Source organism: Chionomys nivalis, chromosome 1 (genome assembly GCF_950005125.1).
Source record: "Chionomys nivalis chromosome 1, mChiNiv1.1, whole genome shotgun sequence".
Lineage (NCBI taxonomy): Eukaryota > Metazoa > Chordata > Mammalia > Rodentia > Cricetidae > Chionomys > Chionomys nivalis.
In genome coordinates this window covers 136,535,536-136,557,523 of record NC_080086.1, presented here as the reverse complement: position 1 = coordinate 136,557,523, position 21,988 = coordinate 136,535,536, and the positions used below count along the sequence as shown (strand labels likewise).

The 21,988-nt window shown below is 44.7% G+C and overlaps 1 protein-coding gene across 1 annotated transcript; it reads left to right on the top strand.

The window, feature by feature from the left end:
• Window positions 1–345: 345 nt before the first annotated feature.
• On the top strand, window positions 346–6,888 carry Cenpa (centromere protein A). The gene is made up of 5 exons (XM_057782056.1): window positions 346–699; window positions 4,510–4,616; window positions 5,005–5,082; window positions 5,341–5,497; window positions 6,797–6,888. Exons 1-4 carry the CDS (start codon window positions 462–464, stop codon window positions 5,473–5,475), a joined length of 558 nt encoding a protein of 185 aa, XP_057638039.1. The 5' UTR covers window positions 346–461; the 3' UTR covers window positions 5,476–5,497; window positions 6,797–6,888.
• The last annotated feature ends 15,100 nt before the right edge of the window (window positions 6,889–21,988 follow it).

Sequence of the window (21,988 nt, the reverse complement as noted above, 5' to 3'; positions counted from 1 at the left end):
TGGGTAATCTGTTTCCCCATCTTCAAAGGCACACCAACGTTGATATGAACGCATAAAACGTTTGAGGGAATGAATTCTACAAATTTACCACCCACAACAGAACTGAGTTGTCCTTTTGCCCAGAGGGCACCAGAGCCAAAGAGCAACAAGCAGAGAGAGAAAGCCCCGCCTTCCTTCGCTTTTCAAGGTTTCCATTGGCTGACTCTGAGGTCAGACCTTTATTATCACTGGTCCTTCCGGCTGTCGCTCCACGGTGGCGTTCCAGAGACAGCCACTGAGAGTCACGGAGTTGGTTTTTTAAAATGCGATGGGCGGGGCGGATGAATTTTGAATTGATGGCGGCGGAGCTCAGTTGTCGGTGATGCGCACGGTGCACGGTCGCCTCGCTCTTTCGTCCGGCTTCGGCAGCAGGACTCGGAAGGCTTAGCGGAGTCGGTGGAGCTTGGACCCTCCTGCCAACCATGGACCCACGTCGCAAGGCGAAGGCCCCGAGGAGACGGCCCCCCAGCCCGGTGCCCGGACCCTCGCGGCCAGGCCCGAGCCCGCGCCGCCCTTCGAGAACCCCGACGAGACGACCCTCCAGCCCGGTCCCCGGACCCTCGCGGCCAGACCCGAGCCCGCGCCGCCCGTCGAGGACCCCGACGAGACGACCCTCCAGCCCGGTCCCCGGACCCTCGCGATCGAGCAGCATCCGTCAAGGTAAGCCTGTCTGCCTGAACCTCCGAGACCGGTCCCGCGCTCGCCCTGCGGAAGCTACAGACCAGCGCTGCCTCTGGTTACGGCTTGTCGCTAACCACGTTAACTAGTTTGTTTCTTGGCGGTTTTCCAGCCAGTGAGAAAAGCCAGGCGCAGACAGGACAGGTAGCTTGAGCAAAGACACTGCTCATTCTGACAGACACGGATCTCTGAGGTTGTTTTTTTTTTAAAAAAAAAAAATTTATTTAATTTTTATGTATGTGTGTATGTGTCTGAGATATGTGCCCCGTGTATGAGGGTGCTGGCGATGGCCAGAAGAAGGCTCGGAACCCCCGAAATCACAGGCAGCTATGAGCTGCCCTGTAAGGGTGCTGGGAACACATCGCATCGGATCCCCTGGAACAGGAGTTATAGACAGTTGTGAACTGTCATATGGGTGCTAGAAATTGAACCAGTGATCTTACCGGCTGAGCCATTTCTCCAGCCCCTCTATTTCTACTCTTCTCTTTCCAGTTCTTGTCTTACATGGCAGCTGGAATGTTATTTTTCCTTTATTTGTTTGGTTTTTCGAGACAGGGTTTCTCTGTAAGCTTTGAAGCCTGTCCTGAAACTCCTGGAACTCGCTCTGAGGACCAGGCTTCAGAACTCACAGAGATCCACCTGTCTCTGCCTCCCTAGTGCTGGGATTAAAGGTGTGCACCACCACCGCCTGGTTGGAATGTTATTTTTCAATTTTAAAAAAGCAGTTTGACGAAGAAGGGGCTGAAGAGATGGTTCAGAGGTTAAGAGCACTGGCTGATATTCCAGAGAACTTCAGCTCAGCTCCCAGGACCCACAGAGCAGCTCACAACCATCTTTAACTCCATTTCCAGGGTATCCCATGCCTTCTGGTTTCTGCAGGCCCTGCACACACAGACATACACGTAGGCAAAGACCCATATATGTAGAATAAAATTTTTGGTGTGACATTGCCTTCCATGTACTAAACCCTGAGGTTTAGCCCTGTCTCTGCCGCACTGGTGTTGGAATTGGACCTGTGGGCCTGGCTAGAAGGACTAAGCCCTGCCAGAAATTCTTCTCTGGCTCCCAACAACGCGTTGGCTCGCGGAAGCCCGTCTTCATGCTTTTGGTTCCCGCACTTTTCCGTGGCGCTCTGACCAGTTCCTTTTATAACCAGTTGTACTTGCATCGTGAATCTTACGGCTCTCTTACTCCTCTTGACTGTCTCAAAATCTTTCTTTTTCTAGAGAGAAAAAGGTCTCACTATGTAGCCCTTGCTGTGGTCTGTTATTGTTAGCTTCAGCTGTCAGCGTGACATAAACCTGTCACCCAGGAAGAGGGAACTTCTTTCTATCAGACTGGCCTATGGCCACATCTGTGAAACATGTTCTTAATTGACGTGGGAGAACCCAGTCCACTGTGGGTGGTGCCGCCCACCCCTGGGCAATGAGCTTGGGCTAGGAAAGTAGGTCAGTATGTAGCGCTCCTCCATGGTTCCTGCCTCCAGATTCCTGCCTGGAATCCTGCCCTGGCCTCTCTGGAGGATGGACTATAACGTGTGAGCCAAATAACCCCTCCCTCCCCACGTTGTTGGTTGTGGTGTTTTTCACAGCAACAGAAAGCAGAGTAGAACAGGATCTTCTCTCTTTGTCTTCAGGATCCTAACCTCACCCACAGTTAAGTCTCCTCTGCCTGTCACCTAGCAACAGGCCATTTTCTCCCTTCTTCCATGGCCCTTGCAGTGATCTCACTGCTTGGGATAGTATTCTTTATTGGCTGGACCTTAAATAACTGTTTCTTTGAAGCTAATTTTATCCTTAAATGCTGTCCTTTTCAGTGTTTCTATTTTGCAGTACCCAGGATAGAACCAGAGGCTTTGTATGTGCAAGGTGGGTACTCTGAGCTGCACCTCCAGCCAGTACCCGTGTGTGTGTGTGTGTGTGTGTGCGCACACTTTGTCTTGTTAATTGTCTTAGCCAAGCTGTTCAACTAATCAGGCTTACTCATTTTTATCAGTCATTGTTTATAATTATTGAGCAGGTATACTATTTACTTATTTAATTTCTCATTTTCACTAATTTATTATATTTAATTTGTCTTGTTTATCTTAATAGCTAACACTTCAGTTGAATTTAACTCAGTTATCTATTTTTTCAAGATTTATTTTTATTTTGGGGGCCTAGAGAGAAGGCTAAGCAATTGAGAGCACTGACTGTCTTCCAGGGTTTGATTCCCGATACCCACGTAGTGGCTAACAATCACCTGTAACACAGAGCAGGGGATCTGACTCCTGATGTCTGCAGGCACCCAGCATGTACATGAGACACAGACATGCACACAGGCAAAACACCCACCAAGATTTTTGTGGTTTTTATTTGTTTTAATTAGAGGTTTATAACTGTGAAGAAACCATGACCACGGCAACTCATATACAGGAAAACATTTCACTGGGGCTGACTTACAGTTCAGAGATATTGTCTGTTGTCATCTGGGCGGGGAGCATCAGGCAGCCGTGGTGCTGGAGAAGGTGCTATATGCACTCCCTATATGCCTGTGGGGGCCATTTTTATTCAACCACAACATTGTGTGTGTTTGTTTACTTCCACAGAGGTCAGATGCAGGTGCCAGGGCATTGGATTCACTGGAATTGGAGTTAGATGGTTGTGAGCCACCATATGGGCACTGGGCACCAAACCTAGGTCCTCTGCAAGAACAACAAATACTCTCAGCCAATGAGCCATGTCTCCAGCCTCACTTTTTATTTCTAATCATGTGTATGCACCTTAGTACAGGTGCCCAAGGACACCAGTCATTAGTTCCCCTAGACCTAAAGTTGTAGGCAGTGTGAGCCACGTGACCTGACGTGAGTGCTAGGAACCAAACTTGGTTCTTCTATAAGAATGGTACACACTCTGGACCTTAACTCATCTGGCAGTCTTGTTTTCTACTAGATATATTTCATTTGCTTCTGGCGCTGTTTTTAGGGTATCTTTCAGGTTTTTAAAAGTAAATGTTTATATTAACCATTTTAAATAGTCTAACATCAGTTAAGTTTCTTCTCCGGCATTAGAGTTAGAGGTATGGTCTTTCTTTGTCGCGAGGGATTGAACCCATGACTTCGTGCATGCTAATCAAGGGATCGAACCCATGGCTTCATGCATGCTAATCAAGGGATCAAACCCATGGCTTCGTGCATGCTAATCAAGCACGTTACTGCAGAGTTGCATCTCTAGAACAGATTTTTTGTGCGTGTGTTTTTATTTTCTAGTGAGAATTCGAATTTTTACCAAAGGCTGTGACTTCACAGCCCACATTCCCAGCACTAGCACGGAATTATGCCACTTCCAAAGTTCCAACACAGCCTCTAATGAGTACTGGCCAACTATCACTACTTCCCTGGGCCAGAGTAATCAAGACAAGGGATTCATATTAGGTAGTATCTGATTCCTTCCAGCTGTTAAAAAGGAAGAAAAATGCCTAAAAATTGAAATAACAAACTTTTCAGTCTAGGTGGGAATGGGAAAGATAGATGCGTGGAGTACTGCGGGGCCCAGCAGGAAGGAGCTGTTGGGAAGTGACTGGGGTTTCAGAGGGCTTCATGGAAGTTAATACCCAACCCAAAGGCTCAGACCGCTCGTCTAACAAGCCTGTCTTAAGCACCTGTCTGCCATTGTCACTGACTCCAACAGCTGGGAGTGAGTGAATTCCCTGCTCTGGGGTAGAGGCCTGTGGAAACATCTGTTGTCTCAGCTGCGCTGCAATGGACCAGTTATTTCCGCTGTGCCTTCCTTATGACCTACCTCTTCTGCTCAGGTGCTTCCAGTCTACGCCGAAGGCGGAAATTTCTGTGGCTGAAGGAAGTGCGGAAACTGCAGAAGAGCACAGACCTCCTGCTGAGGAGACAGCCTTTTGGCAGAGTCGTGAGTTCTGGGGCCCTTCACTCTGCTCTGGGCCGCCTTTCCTTTGAGTCTCTTGGGTTTGTGGCTGAAGGTCACCTCTAACTTTTGGGACGCCGCACATCCTCTGTATTTCTGAGGCTGTTTTCTCCTCATCCCCTCTGTCTGTGGTGGAGCCTTCTCCTCCAGTTTCCCTCCCTGCCCTGGAGATTGCCCTTTCTCCTCTCCCCCCATAAACTCTGCCAGTTAAAGCTCCCAGAAGTCGGCACCTACTCTGAGCCAGGCCCTAAGATCAAGGGCAGCAGGTAATGGAGGAAATGAGGATGCGGAGAGATACTTGGAGAAAGACCCTCCACTCTTTGAACACTCACTCACTCTACTCTCTGCTCACCCCCACCCCACCCCTCCATAGGTTAGAGAAATCTGTCAGAAATTCACTCGCGGTGTGGACTTCTATTGGCAGGCCCACGCCTTGTTGGCCCTTCAAGAGGTAAGGAGTAGGGATAGGTGAAGGCTGAGAGGGGGAAGAGTATCCCAGAATGCCAAAGGCCTGCATATGAGGTACCCCCAGACTGTTCCTGACCTCCCGAAAAGAACAGCCAGCATGTAACGCGTGACAGTGTGGAGGGGATGTAACGGATGGCCACGGGGTTCGCCCCGCTCTTTACTTCAGTCCTTTGAGTCAGGATGTCTTCAAGAGAAAACAGTCCAGGCCCTTCATCCGTGGTGGTCTTCTCTTTGTGCCCAGGCAGCAGAAGCATTTCTAGTTCACCTCTTCGAGGACGCCTATCTCCTCACCTTACACGCTCGCAGAGTCACCCTCTTCCCCAAGGACGTGCAGCTGGCCAGGAGGATCCGAGGCATCGAGGGAGGGCTCGGCTGAGCCGGCAGTGTGCTGTGTGTCTGTAAGTCTTTCCTGCTCAGACAGTGCTACTTGTTGCTGGGAGTGGAGACTGAAGGAGAGTGTCATCCGTCCTGAGGCTCTTGCCGTCTTACCTGTTTGTTCCCTATAAAGGTCTGGCCTTGCCCAGCTGCTTGGGGTGCATGTGTTATGGTTCATGTCTTTTTGTACAATGTCAAAATAAAAGCTGAGTGAGTGTAGTGGTTCATGCGTGTAACCCCAGCACTTGGGAAGCCAAAGCAGGAGGATGAGCCTCTCAGGTGCCAGGCAGGATGCCAGCCAGCACTGCATAGTGAGAGCCTTTTTCACAAAGAAGGGAAGATGGGAGCTCTGTCCATATATCTGGCAGTACATCTTCCTGTTTACACAGAATAGATTCCCTCTTTTTTTTTTTTTTTTTTTTTTGGTTTTTTGAGACAGGGTTTCTCTGTAGCTTTGGTGCCCGTCCCAGAACTAGCTCTTGTAGACCAGGCTGGCCTCGAACTCCCAGAGATCTGCCTGCCTCTGCCTCCCGAGTGCTGGGATTGAAGGTGTGTGCCACCACCGCCCGGCAGATTCCCTCATTTTTTTGTTTTTAATTTTTGTCTTTTTTTTTTTTTTTGAGACAATGTCTCACTATGTAGGCCAGGCTGACCTCAAACACAGAGATCCCCTTGCCTCTGCTCCACCCCCCCCTTCAGATTCCCTAATTGAAATTACCTGGTGTGAGTGAGAACTAAGCATATAACAAAGAAGAGTTTATTAGAGACACGTGAACAGGCCTGGGGACGTCGGTGTGCAGAAAGAGCTTGAAGATAGCGTGGCCAGCTCTTAACGACTACCTAGTGCATGCACGCAGGGGGTTGACGTAGCTATGTTGTACACAGATGATGGAGCTCACACGTGGCGCCCAGGGCTTATGTAGCTGCATCATATGTAGGTGATGCAACCATGCTGCACGCAAGCCATGCAGAGCCTTTTAAGGTCTCCGGGGTGGCTAAGTATTTTGCCTGAGCGCTTGTTCACACATGAGTATCCCTGGAACCCAAAAGTGCCTGCCACCACTGTGTGGCTAGAATCATAACACTAATTTTAAAGGAAATTTTTCTTTTAAAAATTCCTTGTTAGCCAGACATGATGGCACACGCCTTTAATCCTGCACTCAGAAGGCAGAGGCAGGCAGGCAGGCAGATCTCTGAATCTGAGGCCAGCCTGGTCCACAAAAACAAGTTACAGGACAGCCAAGACTGTTACACAGAGAAACTTTGTCTCGGGGTGGGGGCACGGGGGAGCCGTGTTAATAAATGTGATTCCTAAATTTCAGAGTCAACACCTGGGACCATCTGGAGCCACAGCTAGACCAGTGATGTCTGAGGAGCTGCCTGGACTCGGCGGGGGTTGGACAGCATGCACACGTTGCCCTTTAAACTTTCTAAGTAGAAGACCGTGTGGCGTTTCTCTGTGACAGAGAGACAAACGGCCATCTGCACACGTCCATGGACATGAGTATTTGCAGACCAAAGGTCAGCTTTGGCTTGTGAACTGCTCGACCCTTTGACTGTTTAAGGGTTTCGGACACATGAGATCTGCCGTGTCAGGAGGGGATATTGTTATTTTAGTCTTTCTGTGCTGTGTGCATCTTTTACCATTTGTGTATTCGTGCTTTTGTTTAAACTATAAGGGAGAAAAATCTGGGTACAAGGCTTGACTCTGTTGTATGGAAAACCCTGGCAGTCCCGCCATAGAAATGGCTGCCTTCCAGATTGATTTCACCAGTAGTGCCTGTCAGCAAACATGCAGCTTTTCAAAACTTAATTAGAATTGAATACAACTCTCCCCTGCCTTCCCTTTAATGCTAGGGCTTGAATCCAACGTTTTGTACATGCTAAGCTTGGACTGTACTATTGAGCTATAGCACAGCCTGAAGTGTACAGTCTTTCTGTTTCCTACAGAGTCCCTCATAGAACTGGACATTTTAGTCTTAGCTGTAAATCATATAAAATGTGTCATATCAGTTTGGGGTTTTAAAATACGTTTTTGGTATTTTTACAGGTATTTCTTTTTAGCTTATTTGGGGGAGAAATAACAAAAAATTTTTCTTAATAAAAAAGTTAAAATGAAGTTACTGTTATAGGTGTTATAAGCTCCTTTAGTAAATATTAAGCTCATTTTTACACCATTTGAAACAGCCACAATGCAAACAAAAGATGAGGGTGGTGGAGTTTTGCTGCTGACGAAACACACAGGATTTGCTCTTTTGTTGGCAATAAAAGTAATGTAAGAGGTTTCCTATCGAGGACCGGCCTTGACAAAATTACTTCTACCAGGGTAAGAGCATAGGAATTGAAGAAATATAAGTAAAGAATATGAAGATGCATAAAAATAATAAGACAGAAAACACAGAAAGTATTGGGAGGGCATTCCAATGATCGAAATCCTAAAATTCACCCATGTTTATTTTTCCACAGCTTTTATACCCAACATAAAGGGGGGAGGGTAACATGATAAAAAGGATAACAGTCAATGGCTGTATCACTCTGAGTCATCAAATCTTTAGCCTTCTGTTGTCTAAGTGACGGAGGTGCCCTTCCCTAGGTGACCTCATAGTTACAGAAGAAGGAGCAAAAGTGCATTTGCATATCCTGACCACCTGTCAGGAGGGCACCAGAATTACTAGAACGAGCTCTCCTGAGTTAGGACAAGCAACTAAGCTTGTCCATCTCCAGACTCTCTGACCTTCAGACAAGGTGGAAATGGACCTGCAGTCCCAAGAAAATGGGACCTGCTGCCCTTGGACTTGTGGTGAATACAAGAGTGAGCACTAAACAGTCTGTGCTGTTGATGAAGACTCAGCAGCTGACAGAACTCGAAGTTCCAGGTTTTGCCATTTAATAAACTTTACCCTTTGTAAACATCTGCCATTTGATCAGATATATGCAGCCATGCAAATAAAGCTTATTTGTGGGAGTTTTAGTTTTCCAATTCCAGGCAGGATGAGTGTTCTCAGCAGTGCGGTGTTTATGAGAGTACGCGTTTACATCCTGGGAACTAATGGAATGTGGTTACAAGGTGAGCTCTTTAGCAAGCAAGCCATCCCTGGGTGTGCACGGGGGCAGCGGTAGGCCTTGAGGGCTATAGTCTGGCTTTGCCATCATGGGTTTCTCTAGTCCCTCTGCCTTCCCCTACCATGATGAATGTTATCCCATGAATCAAAAGCCAAAATAAGCCCTCCTCCCTGTTTGATTGAAAGAGAGACCCCAGCCCTCTGACACCCCTATATCCAAGGAATCTGGGATGATTGGAAGCGTCACCCCAGCCCCTGGCATTCATCCTTAGGGTGCCAATGGAGCAGAAAGCTCCATCTCAAGCCCCCTGGCCTGAATTGCCTTAGTCCGGACTCCACCTCCTGAAGAGCCCACCAAGTGCTAACTCCTCCCCAGGGAGGGTCAGGACCACAGGCTCTTTAGGCTGCTGGCCAGAAAAGGAGCACTTGGTCTTTGGGTTTTGCGTGGTCCACCCCCACCTCTCGCTATGTTCCCAGCCAACTGGGAGCACTGCATTTATTAAACGTGGGCAATTTTTATTCTGCCTAATCTGGTCTGATTGGAATTATTTGCATTGGCGGAGAGGCTCATTTTAAGATTATTTCTAACACTCCCTTAACTTGCTTCTGTCAGGGGTGTGGTCACAGAGATAGACTGGCTAATAGAACCCCACTCTTTATTCCTTAGCTTGTTTGATGCAGACAGGCTCCTGCTGTGTGAATTTACCACCCCCCTCTGATATTTGCCTTTCTCAACCAGGCGAGTTCATCATTCTTCCCTAACCTTTCCTTTGACTTTATTTCTGCTTTCAAGTTTTTAATATCAAAGGTCTTTTAAAAATTTATTTATTTATTTATTGTTCCTCTTTTTTTTCCCTTAATTTTATTGAGGTCTATTTTTTCCCAGTGCCCTCCTTTCCTCTCCCCTCCCCTCCTACCCTCTCCCATGGTCCCCATGCTCCCAATTTACTCAGGAGATCTTGTCTTTTTCTACTTCCAATGTACATTAGATCCATGTATGTCTTAGGGTCTTCTTTGTTGTCTAGGTTCTCTGGGATTATGAATTGTAGGCTGGTTTATCTTTGCTTTATGTCTAAAAGCCACTTATGTGTGAGTGCATATGATATTTGTCTTTCTGGGTCTGGGTTACCTCACTCAATATGATGTTTTCTAGATCCATCCATTTGTTCACAAATTTCAAGCTGTCGTTATTTTTTTTCTGCTGTGTAGTACTCCATTGTGTAAATGTACCACATTTTCCTTATCCATTCTTTTCTAGAGGGGCATTTAGGTTGTTTCCAGGTTCTGGCTATGACAAATAATGCTGCTATGAACATAGTTGAGCACATATCCTTGTGGTACGATTGAGCATCCTTTGGGTAATACCCAAAAGTGGTATCGCTGGGTCTTGAGGTAGGTTGTTTCTGAGAAATCACCATACTGATATCCAAAGGGGCTGTACCAGTTTACGCTCCCACCAGCAATGCAGGAGTGTTCCCTTTATCCCACATCCTCTCCAGTATAAGTTGTATCAGTGTTTTTGATCTTGGCCAATCTTACAGGTGTAAAATGGAATCTCAGAATTGTTTTGATTTGCATTTCTCTGATGGCTAAGGTTGTTGAGCATTTCCTTAAGTGTCCTTCAGCCAATTTAGATTCCTCTGTTGAGAGTTCTCTGTACTCCATTTTTTTTTATTGGATTATTTGTTCTTTTGATGACCAATTGCATGAGTTCTTTGTATACTTTGGAATCAGCCTGTGTCTGATGCGGGATTGCTGAAGATCTTTTCCCATTCTGTAGGTTGCTATTCTGTCTTGTTAACCATGTCCTTTGCTTTAAAGAAGCTTTTCAGTTTCAGGAAGTCCCATTTGTTAATTGTTTCTCTCGGTGTCTGTGCCACTGGGGTTATATTTAGGAAGTGATCTCCTGTGCCAATGTGTTCAAGTGTACTTCCCACTTTATCTTCTATGAGGTTCAGTGTGGCTGGCTTTATGTTGAGGTCTTTGATCCATGTGGACTTGAGCTTTGTGCATGGTGATAGATACGGATCTATTTTCATTCTTCTACATGTTGATATCCAGTTATGCAGCATCATTTGTTGAATATGCCTTCTTTTCTCCATTTTATATTTTTTGCTTCTTTTGTCAAAAATCAGGTGTTTGTAGGTATGTGAGTTGTTATCTGGCTCTTTGATTTGATTCCACTGGTCCTCCTGTCTGTTTTTATGCCAATACAAGGCTGTTTTCAGTACTGTAGCTCTGTAGTAGAGTTTGAAGTCAGGGACTGTGATGCCTCCAGAAGTTCTTTTATTGTACAGGATTGTTTTGGCTATCCTGGGTTTTTTGCTTTTCCATATGAAATTGAGTACCATTCTTTATGGTCTGTGAAGGATTTTGCTGGGATTTTGATGGGCATTGCATTGAATCTGTAGATTGCTTTTGTTAAGGTTGCCATTTTTACTATGTTAATTCTACCTACCCAAGAGCATGGGAGATCTTTCCATTTTCTGTTGTCTTCTTCAATTTCTTTCTTCAAAGATTTAAAAGTTCTTGTCATAGAGGTCTTCCACTTCTTTGGTTAGAGTTTCTCTGAGATATTTTATGTTATTTGTAGCTATTGTGAAAGGTGATATTTCTCTTATTTCTTTCTCATTCCATTTATCATCTGTGTAAAGGAGGGCTACTGATTTTTTTGAGTGAATCTTGTATCCTCCTACATTACTGAAAGTGTTTATGAGCTGTAGAAGTTCATTGATAGAATTTTGAGGGCCACTTATGTAAACTATCATATCACCAGCAAACAGTGAGAGTTTGACTTCTTTTCCAATTTGTATCTCCATGATCTCTCTCTCTCTCTCTCTCTCTCTCTCTCTCTCTCTCTCTCTCTCTCTCTCTCTCTCTCTCTCTCTCTCTCTGTCTTATTGCTCTAGCTAGAACCTCAAGAACTATATTGAATAGATAGGAAAGATTGGACAACCTGTCTTGTTCCTAATTTCAGTGAGATTGCTGTGAGTTTCTCTCCATTTAGTTTGATGTTGGTTGTTGGCTTGCTGTTTATTGCCTTTATTCTGTTTAGGTATGTTCCTTGTATCCTTGATCTCTGCAAGACCTTTATCATGAAGGGATGTTGAATTTTGTCAAAAGCTTTTTCATCATCTAATGAGATGATCATGTTTTTTTGTTTGTTTGTTTGTTTCCAGTTTGTTTATATAGTGGATTACATTGACAGATTTTTGTATGTTGAACCATCCCTGCATCTCTGGGCTGAAGCTGACTTGATCATGGTGAATGATTTTTCTGATGTGTTCTCGGATTCGGTTTGCCAATGTTTTACTGAGTATTTTTGCATCAATGTTCATGAGTGAGATTGCTCTGTAATTCTCTTTCTTAGTAATGCCTTTTATTGTTTGAGTATCAGGGTAATTGTAGCCTCATAAAAAGAGTTTGGCAATATCCCTTCTGTTTCTATTGTGTGGAAGAATTTGAGGAACAATTATATTCGTTCTTCTTTGAAAAATCTTATAGAATTCTGCACTGAAACCATTTGGCCCTGGGATTTTTTTAGTTGGGAGACTTTTGATGACTGTTTCTATTTCTTTAGCAGTTATAGGTCTATTTAATTTGCTTATCTGGTCTTGATTTTATTTTGGTAAGTGATATTTATCCAGAAAATTGTCCATTTCTTTTAAGTTTTCCAATTTTGTATAGTACAGTTTTTAAAATATGACATAATGATTCTCTGGATTTCCTCTTTGTCTGTTGTTATATCCCCCTTTTCATTTCTGATTTTGTTAATTTGGATATTCTCTCTCTGCCTTTTGGTTAGTTTGGATAAAAGTTTGTCTATTTTGTTGATTTTTCTCAAAGAACCAAGCCTTTTTTTTCATTGATTCTTTGTCTTGTTTTATTTGTTTCTATTTTGTTGACTTTAGCTCTCAATTTGATTGTTTCTTGCTGTCTAGTCCTCCTTGGTGAGTTTGCTTCTTTTTGTTCTTGAGTTAATTCACTAGTGTGGGATTTTTCCAACTTATTTATGTAGGCATTTAGTGCTATGAATTTTCCTCTTAACACTGCTATCATTGTGTCCCATAAATTTGGGTATATTGTGTGGTCATTTTCATTGAATTTTAGGAAGTCTTTGATTTCTTCCTTTATTTCTTTATTCACCCATTGATGATTCAAGTGAGTGTTGTTTAATTTCCATGTGTTTGTGGCTTTTTGAAATTAGTGTAGCTGTTGAATTCCAATTTTAAGCCATGGTTATCCGATAAGACACATGGGGTTATTCCAATTCTTTTGTATCTGTGGAGGTTTGCTTTGTTACCTAGTGTGTGGTCAATTTTTGAGATGGTTCCATGAGGTGCTGAGAAGGTATATTCTTTTCTGTTTGGATGGAATGTTCTATAGATGTCTGTTAAGTCCATTTGATTCATAACATGTTATTTCCCTTATTTCTCTGTTAATTTTCTGTCTGACAGACCTGTCCAGTGGTAAGAGTGGGGTGTTGAATTCTCCCACTATTAATGTGTGGGGTTTGATGTGTGATTTAAGCTTTAGAAGTGTTTCTTTTACTTATTTATGATGGTGCTCTTGTATTTGGGGCATAGATGTTCAATATTAAGATTTTCTCTTAATGGATTTTTCCTGTAATGAATATGAAATAACCTTCTACTTTTCTTTTGACTAATTTTAGTTTTCATTGTTGGTGATGTTATTGTGTGTATTTTTACCTTCTTTGAGATTTGCTGCTGTGAGATCATCTATTGTCTGCATTTTTGTAGATGTAGCTAAGTTCTTTGGGTTGGAGTTTCCAGTGTAGGGCTGGATTTGTGGCTAAGTTATTGGCTAAATCTGGTTCTGTCATGAAATATCTTGTTTTGTCCAACTATGGTGATTGAAAGTTTTGCTGGGTATAGTAGTCTGGGCTGGCATTTGTGGCCTCTTAATGTCTGCATAATGCTTCACCAGGATCTTCTGGCTTTCATTGTCTCCATTGAGAAGTAAGGTGTAATTCTGATAGGTCTGCCTTTACATGTTACTTGGTCTTTTTCCTTTGTCGTTCTTAATATTCTTTATTATGTATGTTTAGTGTTTTGATTTTTATGTGGCAAGGGGACTTTTTTATTTATTAATTTATTAATCATTAGTCTATTCAGTGTTCTGGAAGCTTCTTGTATCTGCATATGCATATATTTCTTTAGGTTGGGACAGTTTTCTTCTATGATTTTGTTGAATATATTTTCTGTGTTTTTGAGTTGGACTTCTCCTTCTTCTATACCTATTATTCTTGGGTTTGGCCTTTTCATGGTGTTCCATATTTCCTGGATATTTGGGTTAAGCTTTTGTTAGATTTAATGTTTTCTTTGACTGATGAGTTTATTTCCTCTATTGTATCTTCAGCACTTGAGATTCTCTCTTCCATCTCTTATATTCTGCTGTTCATGCTTGCATTTGTGGTTCCTGATCTTTTTCTCATGATTTCTGTTTCTATAATTCCTTCGGCTCGTGTTTTCTTTATTATCTCTATTTTGGTTTTCAAGTATTGAATCATTTCTTTCATCTGTTTGATTGCTTTTTCTTGGTTTTCTTTAAGAGATTTGTTGATTTTTTCCAATTTTTATTTGTCTTTTCCTCCATTTCTTTGAGGGAATTTTTCATTTTCTCTTTAAGGACCTCAAACATTCTCCTAAGGTTATTTTTTAGGTCATTTTCTTCTGCTTCATCTATATGTGAGTGTTCAAGTCTTGCTGCTGTAGGGCCATGGAACACCTGCGCCTGCATTACTCTCAGTACAGTCCGTGCACCACTGTACCATACGTGAGCCAGGCAAGGGCCTGGAGACTGAAAGGACACACAAGAGACCTGGGTCATTCAAAAGGAGATCAGCCGAATGCCGTTTATTCAAGTTTAGGAAAATCATTATATACTTAACTGCTGCACAAGGAATTCCCCCCAGGCAGGTGGGAAATTGTCATACCCGAGATGGAATAAACAATGCCCTATAGCTAATCACCAGGCGGGGCAGAGGGAGCACAAGAACAAACAGGAAATGCTGGCTGGCCAGAAACTGTCCTCAGAATGAAACCCCGGAGCAGGGATAGACCCATGGGCCCTACAGGGCCACTAGTTTTTGTTGGTATCGCGTTGCTCTTTGTGGTGTTGAGTGGTGGTTCTTACCTTGTCTACCCATCTTTCCCTCTGATTGGTGGAGTTGGGGCTCTGTCTCTGGTGATCAGTCTTCCAGATGCCAGTGGATCCAAAGCTCATATGGTTGGTTATTCCTTGTGGTGCATTCAGGGCCATGGTTCCAGTCACCCTGGAGGTCACTCAGTGTTTCGGGGGAGCAGGGATTGTTCGGCCCTGCTCCCACTGAGGTTGCTGCCTTGAGCCTGCTCCGGCAGAGGTCACTGGCTCAGGCCTGATCCCTCAGCAGTGGCTCCCTTGTACCTACTTCTGTGGAGGTTGTGCTTTGGGCCTGCATTGGCTGAGGTCACTGGCTCAGGCCTGTTCCCACAGAGGTCCCTGGCTTGGGCCCAGTCACGCAGAGGTTTCTGGCTCCTCCTGCCTGCTCCCTCAGCGGTTGCTCCCTAGTACCTGCTCCAGCAGAGGTTGTTGGCTCAGGCCTGTTCCCACAGAGGTCCCTTGCTTGAGCCTGCTCCTGCAGAAGTCCCTGGCTTGGGCCTGTTTCACAGAGGTCTCTGGCTCGGGCCTGCTCCCTCAGGGGTGGCTCCCTTGTACCCCCTTTTTATTATTATTATTATTATTTGAATGTTTCTTTTTTATATAAATGCCAGTCAGCATTCATTGACTCAATAAGACTGCAACCGCTATAGTTATTTAAATCAAAGGTATTGATGGAGGCAAATAATAACATCAGGAAGGTAGAAGGCGACAAAGGGAAGGTCAGGAAGCTGCTGGTGTCCCAAGCCTACCCTCACTGTGGCCACATAGGACTCATGGCCTCCACTACCATCGCACCGACCTGTGCACTGCTCCTGAGCCGCCGCCTCGGGCTGAGCACCACACGTGGTGGTGACTTTGCCAAGAGCCCTGTTAAAATTGGAAAGGAAGATGTCTACTTGTTCCTCCTCCCTCCCAGGCCCCACAGGCATCTCCCATTGGCAGAACCTAACCAGAAGCAGCCACAAGGGAGTCTGGGAATGTACCTGACCAACTTCTAGCTTCTTTTATTAGAACTTCAAAGAGTAAGAACGGGGACTAAAGTCAATAGAATCGGCAACTATCCCCTGTCTCATGAGTGCAATGCCTTTTTAAGTTCATCATAATTTTCTGTTACTGGTTTTTGTTTTGCTGTGTAGTAATTGTTTGTTCTGAAGTACTTTCCTTGTTGTTCTAGTCTCTCTAAGGGTCTCCTTTAGTAACTAGCAATATTTGCTTGAGGCTGGAGACAAAAACTAACTGAGAGTTCTGAGCATGTATGCGGCTGGGGATAGCTGTTGGTGAATATTTTAAAGACCCCTCACGTCCTCTCAGAACAAATACCTTCTCTGAGGAGAGCGAAGGCCCAGGCAGTGCCCAGCGGAGAACTGATACCCTTATTCAATATCTACACACAAACCTTCAGCACGTCCCCAGTTTTAGCCTCCTTGCATCTGAGGGCCCTTTACCAAATTGACTCAATGGTAAGAGGACGCTGGGGAGAGGCAGCTAAGTGGGGAGCGCAGGGAAACTGTAGGGCATTGTTTGCCAGTCGCCTTGCAGCCAGCCCTGCCCAGCTCTCATTTCCGCAGTTGCGGAAGGATTTGATGTCCTGAGTTTGGGGCTGCTGAAGGCTGCTGAGTGGATGTGCTGGCTCAGGGGTGCCCTGCCCTCCGTCTTAGGAGCTGCAGAAATCAGTGTCTGCTTGTCCATCTGAGCTTCCGCTTTTGAAAGTGTTGCTGCTTTTGCCTCCATGGATCTCCCCAGCTTTGTCTTTGTGTGATGATTCTCTTAACTCTGTACAGAATTGTGTTTTGGCAATTTTCTTTCTCCTTCTCCTCCTTCTTCTTCTTCCTTCTCTTCCTCCTCTTCTTCCTCTTCCTCCTCCTCCTCCTCCTCCTCTTCCTCCTCCTCCTCCTTCTTCTTCTGGGTTTTTCAAGACAGAGTTTCTCTGTAGTTTTGGAGAGTGCCCTGGAACTAGCACTTGTAGACTGGGCTGGCCTCGAACTCACAGAGATCCACCTATCTCTGCCTTCCAAGTGCTGGAATTAAAGGCGTGCACCACCACCACCGGGCAGCGGCAATTTTCTTTCTTGGCATGATAAAGCTGACTCCACAGCTTTCTGGGATCTGTTTTTGCGTTGAGATATCACTCCAACCATTACTCTTTGAAGCTAATACCATTTCCTTGATTTATCTTTTCTTCAAAGATTTTCCCTTGCTTCTGGTGCTCTGCAGTGTCATGATGTGTCTAGATGCAGGCTTCGTTTTCTTAGTTTGCTTAGGCTTCTTGAATATGGACTGATGTCTTTTCATCAGTTCTCACCCATTATCTCTTCAGATACTGCCTCTCCCCAGTCTCTTTCTCCTGAATCCCCAGTTACCTGCTTTTCCCTGCGTCCTCTGCCAAGGCTTTGGGATTACTTCTTTTGCCTACTTCATAATTCATTAAGGTTTTTTCTTCAGCTGTTCCTAATCTACCTTTAAACTTTTCCATTTTCCTTTCATTTTGTTTGTTCTATTTTGAGACAGGATCTCGCTATATAGCCCTGGCTGTGCTGGAACTCACGGAGATCTTCCTGTCTCTGCCCCCGCCCCCGCTGGGATTAAAGGTGTGCACCAACAGTTCTGTCCTTTGTCCCTTTTCTTAATTTTAATTATTGTGAGGTTTGTTTTGTTTTAGTTTATTAGTTCTATAATTATTATTTTGTTCTTTTTTGTTGTTGTTACTGTTTTTGAGACAGGGTCTCACATAGCCCAGGCTGGACTCAAGCCTGCTGTGTGGCCAAATGTACCTTGAACTCATTCTCCTGCCTCTGTTTCCCAGAGCTGGGATTGTAGGTGTGCACCGCCGTGCCTGACATCACCATGTTCAACCTCCTTTTAATTTTTTATGTTACTTTTAAAGATTCTTGTTCTCTGCTAAAAAAAAAAAAAAAAACAAGTCTAGCCCTTTCTCTCCTTTAATGTCAGCATAGTGGCTTCTGGCTGTGTCCAATGGTTCTGATGTTTTGCTTCCCTATGGGTTGGTTTCTGTATATGGTTTGGGTTGGTTCTCATGTGTCTCCAGTGCCTGTCACTTTTAAATAAGGAAAGAATATGAGGTCTCAGATGCCACCTTCTAGAGAGAATCCTTTCTCGCCCACCAGCCACCTTGAGGCACTGAAAATCCAGAACACCTCAGTGGCTTTCACCCACTCACCTCACAAGAGCAGCCAGCTTTTCCCAGGTGTCCTGTGCCAGCCTCCACCTCCCTGCTGAATTTATTTGAATGGTATTGTTTCCTGGAATTGAAAAATTCCAACAAAATGTGTGCGGGGGCAGGGGTCATGGACTTTGATAGAGTAGGTGTGTGCATATGGCCCTGGAAGCTAGAGGTTGATGCCAGGTGTCCTTCCTCGATTGCTATCCATCTTTGGTGTGTGCGTGTGTATGTGTGTGTGCGTGTGTGCGTGTGGTATGGACTTTGATAGAGTAGGTGTGTGCACGTGGCCCTGGAAGCTAGAGGTTGATGTCAGGTGTCCTTTCTCGATTGCTGTCCGTCTCTGGTGTGCGTGCATGTTTGTGTGTGTGTGCGCGCGCACACAAAAGCCAAAGGAAAATGCCAGGTGTCCTCATCTATCACTGTCCACCTTATTCCCTTGAGACAGGACCTCTTACTGAAACTGGAGCTGGTGGCCCCTCAGCCCTAGCAAGGCTGTAAGATGGCAACCTCAGCAATCCTCCTGTCTCTAGCCTTCCCTGCCAAAGCCCCAGGGTTACAGGTGCACAAGACTATGCCCACCTTTTCACTTGAGCGTCAGGGATCTGAACTCAGGTTCTTACGTTTGCATGGCAGGCACTTTAACAGTTGAGCTCTTTCCCCAACCCCTCATTATTTTATTTTAATCAAAATATTTGCATGCCTTTGAAAAACCATCACAAATCACAATTTCACGCCTCTGAAACACCATTATAACAGTACTCAGATTGAGAATCAGACATTTCCAGCTTCCCAGAAGCCTGCTCTGGGCCCCACTCTAGAAGATGCTTGTTTTGCCAAGGGTAGTAGTCCTGACTCACAAATCGATGGAGGCTGCTGTTAGAGGAAATGGGAGAGGATGTATTCTCCTGCATCTCCTCCATCTGTGAGATCTGTATTTTTTACAGGCAGCTGTGTTAATTCTCATGACTGTGTAGACAACCCTCCACATGGGTTCTGCTTCCTTGGTTTCAAACAATCTCGCTAAAGAAGATTTGGGGAGGAATGGCTTCTGTGCTGAACACATACAGATTCTTTTTCTTGTGACTTATTCTCCCAAACAAGTCCCAATGGCCTTTTACATTGTATTGTGCGTTAGAGTGGCATCCAGATGAGGTTGTGTATGGAAGCTGTATGTGGGTTATTTGCAAATATTCTTGTTTAAACAAACAAACAAAAAATAGTTCTTTCTCCTGTAAGTCAAGCTAGCCTCCTGCCTCAGCTTCCCAAGCAGGCATTCACCAGCACGACAAGCCAAACTACTATGCCATTTTATATAAGGGACTTGGGCATTCATTCACATGAGATGTTGAAACCAATTCCCTGTAGGCACTAAGAAACAAATACAAAATATCCCATTGCATATATATACCCAAAATGGTATTGGACGCTTGGGTAGATTCATGTTTAAAGCTGTTATAAATGTCGGACATTCATTATGCTTAAAAATTTATGAGATGAAATTATTTGTAAATGTTTTATAAATATTGTAAAGAAACCAATTTCAATTCAGAAATATATTTTGAATTTTCACATAATTCTATGAATACATATTTCATACATTTTTCAGAGATGAACCATGGCTAAAATTAAACCTTCAGGTCCACCATCCGTAGACAGTTCTGGAATTAGATGACCTATTTTGTCTCAGACCTCATATTCTAAATAAATATTGCACATTTTTGGGTGGGGCTTTTTTTTGGTTTGTTTGTTTTGTTATTGTTCTTTGAGACAGGGTCTCACTGTCTGTCCTGGAGCTCACTATGTAGACCAGGCTGGCCTCAAACTCAGACCTCCATCTGCCTCTGCCTCCCAAGTGCTGGAATTAAAGGCTTGCATCACTATGCCCAACTTAAATATTGCAGTTCTTTTATATTGACTTTTAAAGATGTTTAATGCACATATGCATTCATTTGTGGAATATCTGCCTCAACTCTCCATCCCAGAGGACATTCCTCTGCTTGGGTGAGAGTAGCGATGGCTCCGTCTTTCCAGCAAACTCTCTTTAGTCCCTCACAAAACTCACGATGGCAGACCGTACATCATTTGCAGGAGACAGAGCTGCAGCCCAGCGGCCTGGAGCACAGGAAAGCTGCCGCACTTTAAAGAGCGGCAGAGCGTTTGTTACCCAGGGTTTCTCTCCCCTCCCCCACCCACACTGGGCCAATATTTCTGTCTCACTTGATGCCCAAGGGAAGAAGTTGATTCCTAATTGCTTTAGGATCGATTTAAGTTATTTTTGCAACTGTGGTTATTGCAAACCTTTAAATCCATATCCCTGAGATCTGATTCATGACATGATCTTGACTACCCTGGCGTCTACCCGCATCCCTCCTGACTCCAGTCTACTTGGCTTAACTCACCCATCCAGTGGGCTCCCAGCCACCCTGTTCCCCAAGTACCTGTCTTCCCAGCCCTGGCCAGCACCTTTCAAACACCATTGATCTTCAGCTCCTTAAAAATTGATCGCGTTTTCCAAAGCAAACAGTCATTCCCACTTATCCCCATGTACCTCGGACTCCGTGACTGGGCTTAGCTCTGAGCGTCTGCACCTCTGGGCTTTTGCGTGGGCTGTGAGAGCAAGGCTTCAGGTGGGCACAGCTGTGGGATTTTTCCAGGGCAGAGGTCCTGGGGAAGAAAAGCCAGAGGGTACCCAAGTCTCCACCTTTGGGTGGTGTGAGAGGCAGAGAGGCTCCGAGTGGTGAAAGGACAGGCCACGGCACTTTCCGGGGTGATGCTGAATCCAAGACACTGTGTCTCAAGGTGTTTTTTCCTTTGAGCTTCAAAGTCCTTTTAGGCGGCACCTCCGCTGTCTTTGTTCCCTATACCTTACATTTAGCCCAGATCCATCACAGATTTTTCAGGGTCCAAAGGTATCTTTAAGTCATTTAACCCAACCCTTTAGCAAATGTAAATGTCTTCTGTTAACCTAAGCTCTGTTCCCATGCCTTAATGTTGGGAGACTCAGTATTTGCCCGTGGGATCAAGTTTTTAGAAAGCTGTCTTGACATTTAGTATGTATAATGTAAATGCCCTTAGCTTATTAACCAAACTCGCTGAGATCCCAGAGAACTATTAAATTTCTCCCTTTAACTAAAGAGATAAAACATGTCCTGAGTTGCTTGATTATCACAGCTAAGATTAAGGGGTGGTTGACTTACCACTATTTCACTATTTTCTTTTTTCAGTTTTTCAAGACAGGGTTTCTCTGTAGCTTTGGAGTCTGTCTTGGAACTAGCTCTTGTAGACCAGGCTGGCCTTGAACTCACAGAGATCCTCCTGCACGCTGGGATTAAAGGCGCGTGTCACCACCGCCCGGTCACTGTTCTTTTTAAAGTAGGTTGTGGGCTGCGGATGTAGCTCAGTTGTTAGAGTCCTTGCCTGGTGTGCACAAGTTCAACCCCAGCACCACACAAAGCGGGTTGGTGACACACATCTATGATCACAGAGCTCAGAAGTGAAGACAGGAGGGTCAGAAGTTCAAGGTCATCCTTGGCTAAGAAATGAGTCTGAGGCCAGCTTGGAATACCTGAGATCTTATCTAGAAAGAACCCAGGCTGAACAGATGCCTCAGGTCTTCAGAGCACTGGCTGCTCTTGTAGAGGACCCAGGTCAGTTACCAGCACCCGCATGGCAGCTCACAGCCACTAATTCTAGTTCCTCTTCTTGCCTCTGCAGGCACCAGGCACACAGGAGGTGCACAGATGTACATTCTATTCAGGCAAAACACCCATGCACAAAAACAAAGCAAATAATACTTTTAAAACCCTGTAGGTTTCATAGGGAAAGTGCATTGACAGGAATATGTCAAAGTCTGGTCCCTAAGTTTATGAGAGATGATTTGGAGAATGGTGATCTATGTACAAGAGCTCTATAAGCCCAGGAGAGATGTATGTAGTGGCATATTGTTTGTGTCTTAATAAATAAAGCTTGTCTGAACATCAGAGGGCAAAGCAGACACACTTGTCAGCCATACAGGCCAAAGAGTGGTGGCACACACCTTTAATCCCAGGACTCGGGAGACAGAGGCAGAGGGATTTCTGTGAGTTCAGGGCCTCCCTGGACTACACAAG

Bases quoted from the DNA above. Each gene is read 5' to 3' on its own strand.
- Cenpa (XM_057782056.1), top strand. From the start codon at position 462: ATGGACCCACGTCGCAAGGCGAAGGCCCCGAGGAGACGGCCCCCCAGC. The intron at 700-4,509 runs GTAAGCCTGTCT...TCTTCTGCTCAG, and splicing joins ATCGAGCAGCATCCGTCAAG to GTGCTTCCAGTCTACGCCGA. The intron at 5,083-5,340 runs GTAAGGAGTAGG...CTTTGTGCCCAG, and splicing joins CCTTGTTGGCCCTTCAAGAG to GCAGCAGAAGCATTTCTAGT.